This window comes from Festucalex cinctus, chromosome 17 (genome assembly GCF_051991245.1).
Source record: "Festucalex cinctus isolate MCC-2025b chromosome 17, RoL_Fcin_1.0, whole genome shotgun sequence".
NCBI lineage: Eukaryota > Metazoa > Chordata > Actinopteri > Syngnathiformes > Syngnathidae > Festucalex > Festucalex cinctus.
The window spans coordinates 11,664,909-11,680,845 of record NC_135427.1 but is presented as its reverse complement, the minus strand read 5'-3'; the positions used below and the strand labels follow the sequence as shown (position 1 = coordinate 11,680,845).

Genomic DNA, 15,937 nt, shown 5'->3' with positions numbered 1-15,937 from the left:
TGCAAACATGTCAAACGGAAGGAAGAGTCGAGAAAATCAGGACTGGCAGCCGGTTGTTTGGGGACGAAACTCAGTGAACTAATTAAGAGAATTTGTATTCATCACTTTAGTTTAGCAGGACTCCCTCTGGTGGATTGAGAGTGTGAGATTGCCTCGCATACACCAAGGTTATTGTATTATTATATAATAAACACAAAAATGCTTTTAAAAATTAAAACTGAAAATACATATTACATTCAGAAAACTACCTATTAAACGTTTTCTTAAAATCTCTCACTCGACAAACATTCCATGTATAAAAAAACTAAAACTAAAACTAATAAAAACTAAATCGCATTTTCCAAAAATGTAAAACTAAATAAATGAACCTGCTGTAAAAACTATTTAAAACAACTGAATTAAATAAATACTAAGGATAATGAAAACCCCAAAACTTATAACCCGCTGCCCTCACGTCGATAAAAAGCCTGTAGACGAGAGCAGGCTGAAACGCGACTGTCTCATCAAAGGAAATGGATAGCTTGGACGTTAGCATAGCATCGCTGTGCTCTCGCAAGATGAATTCTCACGGTATTTGTGAGTTCACAAACTCCGGAGAATACATCTTGTACCACTCCCGCAGATAATAGCCGTTCCCAAACCACTGGTGGTTCGGACCAATCACAGAGCAACATTGTGTTTGGGGGCGGGATATGTAACTGTGACGAAACCAGGAAGCCAGCGCAGATGCCGGCGCTAACAACAAACCTAACATGGACGAATGGACGCTACAATGAATTCTGTTCTCATAGAATGACTCACCGTTTCCTTGTTGGATGTTGAACAGCGAGAGGCGCTTCGTGCATTTCTAGCTGGTAAGTTGTTCGTGCTTTCCCGTAAAATTTCACCCGTAGCCGTGATTGGTTAAAACAAACGTGTAGAATGTCGCATCGTCCAATCAGGTCAAATTATTGTACAGAATGTCCCGCCTTTTCTCGATGAAATTACTGTGGAGAGGTACCAGATGCTCTTGTCAGGTTAGCCCTTACTAGCATCATAACAGAATACGACCAGTTTTTTTTCCGCCAAGCTCTAACAAGGTAGCTTTGGTAAAACTAAAACTTTTCACACAGTTGAAAGCTTTAAAATTAATATATTATATATTGGACAATCGGCCGTTTGGACAACCCCTTGCCCCAATTAGTCCATTAAATCGAGTTCCCCCAGTATGTTTATCAGTACGCACCCGTTTACCCTTCCTGGTAACTGCCCACGCAGATCACAGTGACTTACATCTTCACCAGTACACCTTGGCACGAGCATGCAATCCTTTGATTCCTCCCATGTAAACAACATCAAGGGCATGTTGTCCAATGGACGTGCCTTCAAAAGGACAAGCAAGCGTCGAGTTCAACAAGTAAAGGCCCGCCCAAGGACACAGCCGAGTAATTGCGTTCACAAGTGTGTATCCAAGTAACAAGTCAGCAACCTTACAGGTACCCATTCTCACAATTAAATATCCTCAGCAAGGACACCTTGTCCCAATTCAAGTGCTTGTTCTGTTACGTGAGCTTTGTGTCCTTGTTTTTGCTCAAAGTCTTCTCAAACTACAGAAAAAAAAGTATCCCATTTAGTGATCACCAAAACCACTTGTCTGGCTCTTCTCTCGCTCTTTTCAAAGCTCCAGAAAGCACATATGGATACATTTTTCTTTCTTTTTTGGTGATGATGTAATGTGCTGACCGTTAATGAGAAGCTGTTCTTCTTTGTGATGAAAAGACAAGTAAAGTGGTGCCAAGTGAAGCACTACCATGAACACGTAGTCAAGTAGTTATGCTTAAAAGGTACCATTATTCGCATTACACACAGCCGAAAGTGTACATTTGATGTGGAGATGAAGTGAAGACGAAATGGGGTATTTATGCATTTCAGTCTTGTGCTCATATCAGTTTTTGAGTGATGTTTTTAGTGGTTAGCTAACGGTATTCACGTCACATCGCATCCGTTGCATAATATCATTGCCGCGTACATTTGTTTGGGCTGTGATTTCAGATAAAAGATGGCGGGAATTGAGAGAAAATTGAGTGAATGAGGAATACAAAAAAAAAATATGTCACATTGCACATTTAAATACCTAATAATTTAAATATGCTTAATGCCAACATAATGTGAAACACTGTAAACGTGCTAATGCAAATTAGCATAAATGTTAACTCTTGTACTTTAACACATACGGCGACACATACAAAATACTCTCAGGGATGCAGTATGAACAGGAAAATGTTTTGAATTACACTGAATTACGCAAAAAAATAAATAAATCTATAAGCAGCGACGTAAACTGCATCGACACTTTCTGATTGTCTCCGAACCGCCCGCAGCGCCTTAATATCAATTCCGGAATACAAATTGACGTTTTCCTTTTGCAAACAAAACCCCGCGTTTAAAGCGCCGCATCACAAATATAGGAGAAAGCTTGAACGGTATTTTCCGCCAAGCCGTCTATAGCGCAACAACAAAGGAGGCCTTGTCGGCTGAACACATGCACAAGCGACTCTTTCATCTGCTCGCATCTGCTGAATCTCAACTATGACGCTGGAAAGGAGGGAGCGCCGCCACGCATTACGCACGTGTGTTTGCTGTGTGCAGACATTTCGTTGGGGGGGGGGGGGTTGTCATAATACCAGAAACTAACAATTAATATACAATGGCGCCTTGACTTACAAGTTAAATTCCTCATTATTACTTCATCAGTTTCTTATCTCAAATTATCTTTCCCAATTGAAATGAATAGAAATGCCGTTAATCCGTTACAGCCACATATTCTCACCTTTCTCCCTCATACTGACATACACAAAGAAGAGCTTCACGACTGACTTTGTAAGTGTCATGACTGGGTCATGCCAGGGTTATGTTTGGGTCATGCAAGAGTTATGCTTACTATCATGACTAGGGTCATGCAAAGGTTATGCTTACTGCCATGACTAGGGTCATGCAAGGGTTATGCTTACTGTCATGACTAGGGTCATGAAAGGTTATGCTTACTGTCATGACAAGGATCATGCAAGCATTAGGCTTACTGTCATGACTAGGGTCATGTAAGGGTTATGTTTACTGTCATTTCTAGGGTCATGCAAGGGTTGTGTTTGGGCCATGCAAGTGTTATGTTGGGGTCATGACCATGAGGTCAAGTGTCTGTTTTGAACTGATGTAGCCAGCATCTAGTTTCAACTGGTAAGATGCTATGTGATGTCAGAAGCTATGTGATGTCAGGAATCTTTAATCTCTTTATCTGGTCAACAGCCAATCAAATAATTCCATGTCAGTCCTGTTATCCACATGACTAGCCACAACCAGATTGCTTCTCTATCTATTTAAGCCCGTCTAAGAAGGGTGTGTTTTTGTCGGATTATTACCTCTGTTCCTCTCTGCACCTCCACAGCCCAAGTTAAGTTTGTTCTACGCCTCTCGATGCTATGTGAATAATGAGTTAAAATCTTATTTGTGTCTGCGTTTTTGGGATCCAACTCCAGAACATAACAGAAAGATTCTTATTTTTTTGTAGGATAAAAATATGTTGCTACCATTTGTGTGTTTAATTAAATATCCACTGCATGAAAGGTTAGAACAATGTTATTAGCCCATACATAGTGTTTCATATTCTATGTTAGCATGAAGCTATCAGATGTTCCTAAGGCAAAGTTATTTGGTTCTTTACACGTTTATTTTGTTTTATGTTTAGCTTGATCATAAAACTTCAACAGGATGCGGCAAAAAACCCCAAAAAAACATAACTTTTAGTGTCTTTCGTTAATTTACTTCATCTTCGGTGGAAATTAACTGAATACAAATATACTTTATGTATTATTTTTTAAGTATTTTCAAAATAAACTTGATAAACCTTTATTTTTTTTTAGTTCTTAATCACTATTTGTTTTCTGCAGGTGTACCTAATCTTACGGCCTTTTCTCCATTGGTCTAAAAAAAAAAAAAAAAATACAAAAATAAAAAATCAAATTTCATATCTGCAATTTCTCAAATTAAAAAATACAAAATACAAAAAAAATAAATACAAAATAAAATATATATTTTTTAAATGACAATGTTGATGCACATTTTTTTTCTTTCATTGGACAATATTCACTTATTTTTGCGTTAAATGAAGACTCATTTTGTTTTTCCCTAAAATGCGCCCTATGCATCGAAATTGTTTAGTCAAGGCTGAGTTCTTCTGAATGTTATTTAAAAAAACAAAACTTCCAAACACTCTCCATGTGAAAGAAACCTTTTGACTTCAACTTCCATGTTTGGAAGCACGCAGTAGTGATGTCAGGTGGCGAGCGGGGGTGGTGGGGTTCGACACGGCCCATTGGCGTTAAAACCCGGTACACGTCTTTTCGGCAAGCAGGATGGATCAGCCCGGGAGCAACATGGATTAGTAAAGGCCCGTCAAGGTTCGACGGGGCGCTAACAATTTAATCGGCCAAGCGGTCAGAAGAGACAAACAGGAAGTGGAAATTGAGAGGAAGTGCAGGTATTCATTTCTATGATTTTGTTTGTCACTTTGGGTGAATGCTGCTGTCAGAGTCTGGAAAACAAACATTCTTAAAATTGACTCTTGGTCATATGAGGTCCATATATAAAACCCCTCCACATTTAGAGGTATATTCTTTTTTTATTGGACAACTAATCATAAGAGCAACTTTTTTTGTCATACGAGGTGCAGGGAGCATGATTGTGTTTGTTCCTTTTGGGAGATTTTATGTTTCCCTTCATCTAGCCGGTTGTCCCCTGTGGCATAGCAAAGCACACACACACACACACACATTATGAAATATTGGTCTGAATATCCATCTGCATCTGATGGCTTTGGAGGAGCAAACATTTTTTAAAAAAGTGATCAATCTTCATTTAAATATGATCTAATAAGCGGCGTCAGCATGCCTTTGGGCCAAACAATCTGACGTGCAAATCTGCACATGCATTATTCAGAGTGGCGGTCAATCACAGCGCTAGGTGGCAATTATTGCTAATGTCTGATCAATCACAACTGATGCGTACACAACGGAATGCAAAAATAAATGATGATTGGAGCGAGGGGTGTTGCAATTGAATATAATCAAGGCAAATTGGCTGTAAATGGATCAAAGCGCAGTTGCATCACCCGCGTAGTTGAGGATGGCAAGCCCAACATCACTGGCGAAAATTACGAAAAGACCATAGTCAAATTAATTTTAAAAATGTCTAAAAGGCAATCAAAAGAATGGGGAGAGCGTCGTTTTGAATCTGGATTTAAAAGTATTCATACTTGGGGCTGATTTCACTTACGTCAGCAACTTATTTCATTTCTTGCAGCATAACAGCTAAATGCTGCTTCACCATGTTTGCTTTGTAAACTTGGCTCCACTAATGGACCCGTGTCCGTAGACCTCAGAACCCTACTGGGTTTATATTCAATTTTAATGTATTCACTGGACCCAACAATGATAGACCAGTAGCAGAATTCTTTTTAACAATTAATTTATGTGCTCCAAGGGTATATATATATATCTGAAAAGGTATTTAAAACAATTTTTTTAAACGGGAAAAAAAAATCATCACAAAATGAAGTAATTAAACCAAAGACACATATCTTCAAATTGTTTTCAACTTTTTTTTGTTTTATCTAAAAAAATAATTTGCTTAAAAATGTAAGATTTTTAAATTCAATATATAATACATGTACAAATGCTTATGTAGCACTTTTTATGTTCATGTTGAAATATTTTTTTCCACTTCAAAACAATTTAAAAAAAAACTTACAAAATACTTTTGTTAAACATTTAAAAAATGTTAACTGAAGAAAAACGGTATATTTGGGCATTTTTAAAGTTCATCTTTATATGTTTCTATTTACTTTTAACAATTTTTAGTTGGCTGTTAAAAAAAAAAAAAATCACCTCACTACCCCAATACAAGCACCACAATATTAAAGTAGTGTAGCTTCATTACTTTCAATGACTTTTGCACGACTCCACTGCCGAAAATGAGCAGGCAATCTGTGCAAGGGACTTTCAAAAGTCATATTATGAAAGAATCAGATTCTATACTAGTTTCAAGGACTCTTTCAGATGTGAAGATGTGAGGGGGGGAAAAAAAAAAAAATCAAACCTTTGCCAAATGAATGACCTGTGACCTCTTCATGGGGTTATAAATCTAAAGTCATCAACATGGAACTTAAATGAAAAATCACATTCTTGACTTTAGGTTGGAGGACGCATCCGAGCATGTCAAGTATGCGAGAAGAGATGCGGACCTGTGAACTCTTGTCAAGTTACTTTTATGAAGGCATCAAATCTGCAACAAAACATCGTCCATCCTTAATTGCATTCGCTCACGCTTTCTTGTTGCCACGGCAAACCTCTTTTCATCATACGCCGCCTTTTATCCCTCACATTCGGCAGACGTCGACTAAAACCGCTAATTATTCGTCACTTAGGCAACATTCATGCATTTGATCTTACTTTTATTTTATGTTGCGACTGCTGACTTATCACTCAATCTGAATGTTGGCAATTCATTGGCCGTTAATTAATTGTCCCTGATAACGGCGATTGATTGAAATGCAAACTTTTCCCCTTCGGAATTAGTTTCCGAGCGCACGTCTTGGAGCTGCACATTTGCATTTTTATGTAATAATGACGGATTTACATATAAATCGGAAAGAAGTGCTGATATAGAAAATAAAAAAGAAGAAAACAGCAAACTGTGGATTGCAGGCGGAAATGCAGAAAGCGGCCTGTTAAGTTTGTGTTATTTTCTTTTTGATGAAGTTGTTGAGCTTGCAGCAGGTTTGCGTCATCTTTGCATCACGAGCGAGGAAACACTTTTTGCGCCCAAACTCTGCCGCCGCAGTCAAATGTCACTTTGATAAAGAGGATAGCAGTTGGGCGAGGGGGAAAGGCTCAGGGTCGGGCAACATAGGGACGGTGGGCAAATTTCGGACCGTGAGAACATCTCTTCGGGCCCACAGTGTCATTTTTAAAACAAATTAAGATCAAAGGAACTGTTATAAACGGTATTATTTTATTACTATCATCTGTTTGGTGAGGGTTACTTATTATTTTTAAATCACTAATTACTTACGTTCACATTGACCCAAGCTAATATTAGCTCCGCCCCCACATACAACGATCTTAATCACTCAGACAAGACATACTGTATCATGTCAACAATACTTTGACACCAACTGGGATTTAGCAATGTCGGTTAGAGCTTGAGCTCAACTAGTCATCAATCATGTTTTTTGGACACCTTGTTGAAATCAACATTTATTATTATTTATTCTGAAAATAAGTTTTTAAAAAGTGTGGTGTTTTTTTATGGGGGAAAAAAAAAAAATCACAAAATGAAGTGATTCAAGAGAAGCCATGTATGTTGAAATTGTGATTTTTTTCAAATTTGTTTTTAATAAAAAAAAAATACTTTATGTATTTTGAATAAAAAACTAATTTTGAAAGTCAATAAAATACATATAAATGGTAATGGTCTGAATTAACAGTGCTTTTTTTCTTCGTTGTCTAAATGTTTATTTTTTTTTAACTTAAAGGGATACTTCACTTATTTAGCCCATTATAGCAATAAAAAGTTAATATTTTGTCTATAATTAATTTGATACTTCCATTATTTTTCATGTACAATTAGTACCTTTAAAAACACATTTCGCAACTTGCTGTCGACTGAAAATTACATCACAAGGGCTCAGGTAACCAATCACAGCTCAGCTGTTTTCTAGGTTTGGTCATGTGACATTCACAAGCTGAGCTGTGATTGGCTACCTGAGCCCTTGTGATGTCATTTTCAGTCGACAGCAAGTTGTGAAATGTGTTTTTAAAGGTAGTAATCGTAATTGAAAAATAATGAAAATATCAAATTTATTATAGGCAAAATATTCATGTTTGACTGCCAAAAATAAGTAAAGTATCCCTTTAAAAAACAATAAAACTTGTTTTTTTTTTTTTATTTGTTCAAGAAAAATAAGTTTAAAAATGTACACATCTAAACAGTGAGAAAAAGCATGTACAGCATCTTACAATTTAAGCATTTTTTCAAGTTCATTTTTATAATAATGCATTTGTTTAAAGTTCATTTTTATAATAATGTAACACCTCAGTGAAGTTGGTGAAGCAAACTACGGCAGTGCCTCAAGCTTGTGGAAATAGTTTAACTCATTCAACCCCAAAAACGTATAAATAAGTTTTTTATTCCTCTCCTTCACTCCCAAAAACATTTTTACACGTTTTTTTGTTGTTTTTTTTGTTTTTTAATGCAAGAGCATATAGAAGGCTTTGATGCAGCTTCTGACCTGAAGAGGTCGCTTAAAGCAATGGTAGTTATTATTATTATTTAAAACGGCCAGCAGGTAAGTAGGGCCATGTTGCAACAAGCTCTTTTCCCCAGTGTTTTCAACAGGTTTGTGAATAATGATGAAAGTTAGCTTTATTCTAATGCTCATTGCCACAAAATAGAAACAGATGAAAATATACTATTTTTTTTTCCTGATGAAAGAAGAGACTCGTCTTTCTTTTGGTAGGTTCCATGTTTTCATAGCAATAGAACACAATATTCTGTGGGCCTTGCAAAATCAGTCAAAATCCATTAAAACAGCTGGGAGCGAAAGGGGTTGCTTCAATGAAAATGGCTGCTTGGAGTGAATGAGTTCAAAAGGAGACTGATATAACTGTCACTTTTAAAGTACGGAAATCTATTGGCAAAAATAACCAGCAGCTAAAGTGCTTTGAATAAGAGCTTATGATGGCAATGCTGGAATGAATTATTACAAATGTAGTGTTTTTCAAACCAGTGTCATGTAACGGATTGATGTCGACCTTGCAACTTACCCCGTAGGATTTAAAAAAGGATTAAATAGCTCCACAAGTTCAATATTAAAACTAAAACGACTCCCATGGTTCACCAAAAGAAAACGCCGAACTCTTAATTGTTGTCAATTATTCCACAGTAGCGGCCCACCGGCTCCGGCAACATGCATTTTAATTCAGAGTATACTTCTTTAAATGCGGAAGGAGGACATCATTGCCTGGGGCGCATCATCAATAATGTCTAAGCCCAGCCAAGGTCATCCATGCGAAATGATCAATTGTGACACAATTATTTCCATATGATCATAGGCAAAAAAAAAAAAAAAAGGGCCCGAGGAGTTAACTTGCAAGCTGCCACAATCTCAGCCGTGTCCATCCCGCACACCTCACACGCCGCTCATCCATCATTTGTTTACAGCCACGATTAAAATCCAAATCCATCACCATTTCAGCGCTAACGCGTGTTAGCGAAGGCGAAGCGCACCGTACATAAAGAGCTCGCACGGCCAGCCGTAAAACAAACTATTGTCATTTTAATAAAAGGCCATAATTGGCCTTTTTCCATCCGTCTGATTTTTATGTCCCGCCGAGCCGGAGCTTGTGAACAAGCAAGCACGCATGCGAGCGTGAAGGTGAAGTCGCCTGCAGCTCTTCAGCTCACGCCGGAGCTCCTTCCTTACTTGCCCACCAAAAACGCTCACTAATATTACAAAAAATTAATAATTCGTGGACACATTATTCACGGATGAATTCATTTCCTCTTTATTAACGGTACTCCATAAAAAAATAATAGATTGTATGTCAATAGAAATAATGTGGGTCTGTCTGACGATATTAGTGCTTTTAAAATCCTTTATTTATTTATTATTTATTTTTTTTTGTTGGACATTAACGCAGTACAACATAAAACAAATACAATGACGTTCAAACACCAATCCCCTAAAGCAAAATAAATAAATAAGTTTGCTTTTTCTTTCTGCTGTGATGTTATGCTAATGCTAAAGCTAAAGAATAAAAGTATTTTAAAACAGTCAAATATTCGGCCTGTAATTCATATTGTTATAAGTGGTAAGGCATAAAAAATATTCCATTATTTTTTATTTAAAAAAATAAAATTATATATGTAATATAATATAGTTATATATAGTTAATTATAATAAATATATTTTTTAATAATATACCTTCAATTAAAGGGATACTTTACTTATTTAGCCATTTTTGGCAGTCAAACAATATTTTGCCTGTAGTAAATTTGATATTTTCATTATTTTTCATGTACAATTAGTACCTTTAAAAACACATTTTGCAACTTGCTGTCGACTGAAAATGACATCATAAGGGCTCAGGGAACCAATCACAGCTCAGCTTGCGCATGTCATTTTCAGTCGACAGCAAGTTGCAAAATGTGTTTTTAAAAGGTACTATTGTACGTGAAAAATAATGAAAGTATCAAATTAATTATCGACAAAATATTAACTTTTTATTGCTATAATGGGCTAAATAAGTGAAGTATCTCTTTAATTAATTAATCGTCCAATTAATTGGTTATTGGAATTTTCTTGCGCCAAATATTGGAATCTTTATTGACCGAAAAAAAATCTATGTGTCAGGTCTTCTTAATAATGTGTGTGGTACAGCTTTGATTATATTAGAACTTTGACACATTCAAGAACCTCAATAAAGCGGGATACGAGTACAACTAGTGGTGTACTGACTCCCTCTAGTGGTACACAAGAGAATCACTGAATTAAAGATTCAAAATGTGCATACTTGTGCATTGGTTTCATTTTTTTTTTCTAATCCAGTACAGTAACGGTTAAGTTGTATTTAACTTTGAAGTATAATACATTCACAACAAATCTTTTATAATTGTTTTGTTTTCAAACATTTATTTAGGTACTTTTTTTTTTAAATTTCTATTCTCATGAAGTAGTTGTTTTTTATTATCCTACAGTTTTGTTTGTTGAGAGTTTCATGTTCGTATGCTATCTACTATGATATTATATGATGAATTACAGTCCCTAATTGAATCATTTGTTCATTTCTCATCACCTCCCGAGTCTTTATCTTGTCATCTTATCATCATCAGGACACACCTGCTCTATTGGACAATTCTATAACAAGCAAGCAAGCATCCATCTCTCAACATGACAATATTGACATTTGCTGTCCAATAAGCCAACTGACGCTGTGAAAGCATCTTCCATACAGTAGACAGTTCCTAAATTATTTGGTCTGAGTTGTCCGTGTCCGTTGAAAATGTAACCTGCGTGTGCTTAATAGCTTTTGGAGGCAGCCGTCAAAAGTGAAAAACGCGTAATTGTATCAATTTCGACAGCGGGCGTCAATAGCGCCGTGATTAGCCTCCAATCGCTCACGACAAAAAAAAGCCGACTGGCAGGATGATGACGGCTGACGGTAAATAAATATTTCTTCTTCTGCCTTCACAGGACTGGGAGAAATTGTTACCATGGTGCGAGCTACCTTCAGATTTTGGTCACGCGCACACATAAGGCGAGGCAGAATTTTCCTTTTCATTTGACTGACTAATTGGTTGATTGACTCATTACAGAATAAATATGAGTTTATATACACTGCGATTGGATGACAACCAGTTCAGGGTTTACCCCGCCTGCTGCTGGGATAGGCTCCAGCACCCCTGTGACCCTTGTGAGGACTATGTGGTCATGAAAATTGATGGATGGGTGGATAATTAAATAAGATAATGGATAATTAAAACTTCCTTAGTACAATATTGCAACAATAATTTTAGATGTTATTATCTTTTTTTTTTACATTATGTTATCTATTATATGAATGCATAATATATACAGGGCTGTCTCAGAAAATTAGAATATTGTGATAAAGTTCTTTATTTTCTGTAATGCAAGAAAAAAAATGTCATACATTCTGGATTCATTACAAATCAAATGAAATATTGCAAGCCTTTTATTATTTTAATATTGCTGGTTATGGCTTACAGCTTAAGAAAACTCAATTATCCTATCTCAAAATATTAGAATATTTCCTCAGACCAAGTAAAAAAAAAAGCCAAAATCAGCAATATTAAAAAAAATAAAAGGCCTGCAATATTTCAATATTTTGCTTATTTAATTGCATTACAGAAAATAGTGGACTTTATCACAATATTCTAATTTTCTGAAACAGTCCTGTATTTGTAATTATTATTAGGAGTAGCCATGCTTATGATTGAGCTTTCAAAGTTAAAAAACAACAACATTTTTTTTTGCACTGTGCATGAAATTTGCTATATAAATAAAGCTATGTAGTAGTCGTCATCCCATTGGAATTATTAATATATTATATTTACAATATTTTCTAGATAAGTTATACATGCTGAATCCGAATTGCTTTATTGTCATTGTACCACAAGATGTAATGAAAATCGATTACAGTTACAAGACATCCAAGAAACATTGAAAAGAAAAAAAAAAAAAGAAAAAAAAAAAAAGAGGGAGATAGAACAGGAAGCCTGACGGGCCGCCAAACGGTGCCTGGGTTCTCAGATGAAAAAAGGAAAAACATAAGAAAACGGCAGGGAAAAAAAAAAAAACCTGACAAATAATACATGACTCAACGACAATGACATTATGATAATACAATGACTAAATATCCATGTTTTGTTGTGAAAAACTTTTCACAATTCGGCTCCCTTTCACATGAGCTCGTTTGCGCTTCCGACGAGTTCAACGTCAGACATGTCCGAACGGCCGATGCCGCGATAGCCTCCGGTGATGTTGCCATCCTTCCAGTTGCTATCTTATGTGCGAAGGCGCCGCGTTAAAGAGTACGGGGAGCCTGCCGAGCGCGGCGCTCGTGCGGAAGTAGGTCTTAAAGCAAATTTGCATGTTTATTTTGGGAGCCTTATTAGCATTGGCAAACATGAACATGCTGCGCTAGGAAGGCTGCGAGAAAGGAAAGGAAGATGAGAGCAAAAAAAAAAAAAAATGATTTTTTTTTTTTTCCATCAAGCATTCATCATTGATTCAAGTTCCAAAACGGAGCTTTCAATCAATGACGCCGGCGCGATGATTGTTTTGACACATCTTTTCTTGTTTAATGACGGCTCAACTCGGATCATAAATAAAGTGCACGGTTGCCTCCGGGGAAATGAGATGATTAACGTTAAAACATTTATTTGTTTTTCAGCACAAACCAGGATACTGGAAGGCTTTTATTTCAACGTTCCAGCACGTTCTCTTTTAACTAGACGGTGAACTTCAGCTTTACAATTATGTAATTGCAGCCAATTAGATGTTTATTTGCGGTGCGGCTTTTATCTATTCAGGTGATTAATTGAGGCGAGGGAGGTTTCTGCTGGAGTGGACGTCCGCTATCTGGAAACATTATGCTATTGTTAGAAAGAGATGACGGACTCATCATTTGTCATAATTTGTTCCGTAACCAAGCTCGTCAGATATATATCAAGTAATATGAAATGAATTGAAATGTCGTTAAGCCATTCCAGCACCATTAAAAAAAAAAAAAAAAAATGTCCCAGTTTTTTTGAATGAAGAAAAATCTCATCCTCCTGACTACCAGCAATTCAAATTTGTCCTCTGTAGTGGACCTTTTTAAACCTGAATATCTCCCACCCAGTGCATACGATTGAATTAACTTTTGTGCTCTATAGGACATTCAGAGCTTTCCAATGATACCAAATGTGTAGGAGTGGGGCTTTGCTACCTTTGATTGCATAATTAAAGAAAATGGCTTCCCTCAGTGCAAACACTTTTTAAGGAAGAGGAAAAGTAAGTGTATAACATTTTTTTATTGAACAAATTTAGGCTTAAATGTTTTTAGAATGTTTTCTATAAGACTCTTAAGAACACATTAAAGTATTGTTTGAATTATTTTAACTGTATTTGAGCCTAGCATTTAATTTTTAGAAAATGTCCTCTATAGTGGACACATCATAGCTTAAAAATATATCTATTTTTTTTTTGTCAAAAAAATCCTTTTGCAGTATTCCAGTTACTTCACAAAGATTGGGGAATATCAAAATAAACATGATTGGACAATATTTTTGTCCCTGGTAGTCAGGAGGATATAGTATTATAAAACATAATAAAACACAATGAAAACAAATAAACTGGTTTCACTGCTTACTATATGTACTGTAGTATTTGAGTGTTGGATGTACCTTTGAGGGGCGTGGCCAAGTGAGTGACTTTATGAGCTGTAGTTGCGCAGTTATTTTGTGAGCATGCCCTACATGTTCCCTGTGAGTTTGTTCATTTTGTATCTGTGTGTTTGAAAGCGCATCGGCGACTGTGGCTCTCCTTGCCCACCTGCAAGGGCATTAGATTAAATACTCATAAAAAAAAGAAAGAAAACTAACTGACCCTAACTCATACTAAAAAAAACTTTAAAAAAAAACTAATACTAAACTATAACAACAAAAAAAATTCTATCTACAAACTCAATTTAAAAAAGTAAAAGTCAAAGCGATATTCTCTTAACTCTTCAGTTAGTTATGAGATTTTTTTTTTTCCATAAATGGTATTCTTTGCCACTTTGTCTACGTGGGTGTGCTTTAATGAGATTCTGCCGCTGTTGAGCAGACTCCTTTGCCTCCTTAAATTTTCTCATCATGTATTTTTGTAAAGTGAGGCACTTTTTAAAGACGCGTTTGCGTAATGGAACGAGCTGGTGAATTGGGCCGCGAGGGGGAGTTCATAAGAAGAGAAGTGAGTAAAAATGTGGATGGTCCAAAGCAACAACTTGCATCTGAAAATGTCTAATTTTCAACTTGCCCATTTAATGCAATAAAAATCAAACGTTGAACTTGTCGAGGCAGGAATGACAGGAGTTAATTTGTGCTATTACTCTTTTGGATACTTCCTTCAGCTGCTAAAACACTTTAAATCCTTGAAGTATTTTTGACAACTACGGTACACACTCTGTTGGCCTGATTCAGTTTAATCCATCCTACTAAAAGACAACATTGAATCACTTTGTGTACAATTAATGGATTTACTGTGCTGTTAAAAAATGAACAAATAGTATGTATGCGTTCATTCCAAAAATGAAGACATTTGTGGAAAATCTACCATTTCTTAACAACCCGTAATCTTATCAGTATCAAAATGTCGCTCCATTTGTGCGAACGGCCGGAAGCGTTTCCAGGCAGAAGCGCTATTTGTTTGTGTGGATCAGCAACTGAGCGGAAGCTAATGCGGCCAAAGCATCTCTGATCCCTCAGTTAGTGGTTGAGGCGATTATGGACTGAGCGTGTTCCGTTTGCATGCGTATGCGCTCCGATTTCGGCCGGTTTACTCGAGGAAACAAAGAGCACGAGCGCTCACCTGCAGTGTCGATGGACCCCGGCCACAGTTTCGATGATGGAGCACTCGCCCTCGTTGAGGCAGAAGGCCAAGTCCTTATCTTCTACGCAAGGCTTGAAAACTTCTGACCGCAGGCTGGGCTGTGTTGGGGACATAGCTGAAGGAAACACAAAAGAAAATGGTTGAATTTAGTATACTACATATGCAAAAGATGATGAACAGCATGCGGCATCCTGTCCTGTGGATTTTGAGTATATTGGATTATTTCCCCCCAAGGTTGGGTTAGAATGTCAACATTGCAGTAAGTATAGTAAATGCATGAAAAAAAACAAAAAAAACAAAACGTAAGCGCATTGTCTACTTCCAAAGTCTCTTTGACCTTTCTTTAGTTTACTCCTTAGTATTGGACAGAGCAAGAGATTTGTTCCTAGATCTCACCGGCTGAAGAGCTGCGTGCTGGTAAACAAGTTTTACAATGAGCGGTCTTTCGCCTCAAAAGCCTCGAAAACAAATCAACAAGGTCTTTAAAGACGGGATAAGACCGGGATGGCGTGATCCTACTTGTCAATGTCTCTTGCAGCCTCCCTCACTTTCACACACATGCTTTGTTTTGTTTGGTCAAAATCAGGTTAATGGGTTCCTTTTCACACGGTAAAAAAATACAGAATTGAGTTTGGTTACGCCCAATGAATCGAATTGCACCAAAGGCCGAATGAACCGGAATTTTAAAGGGTGTTAGTAGTGTGAAAGTGCCCTAATAAAAGCTTAACAGAAAATCAAATGTGTAAATTT

General features: G+C 36.7%; 1 protein-coding gene across 2 annotated transcripts in view; it reads right to left on the bottom strand.

Moving 5' to 3' along the window:
- nrg3b (neuregulin 3b) overlaps positions 1-15,937 on the bottom strand; it is a 200,234-nt gene that overhangs the window by 73,956 nt on the left and 110,341 nt on the right. For both annotated transcript variants that reach the window (XM_077502035.1, XM_077502034.1), the window contains exon 2: positions 15,167-15,302. In XM_077502035.1, the coding sequence (XP_077358161.1) occupies positions 15,167-15,302 (136 nt within the window). The remainder of the gene's footprint in view (positions 1-15,166; positions 15,303-15,937) is intronic.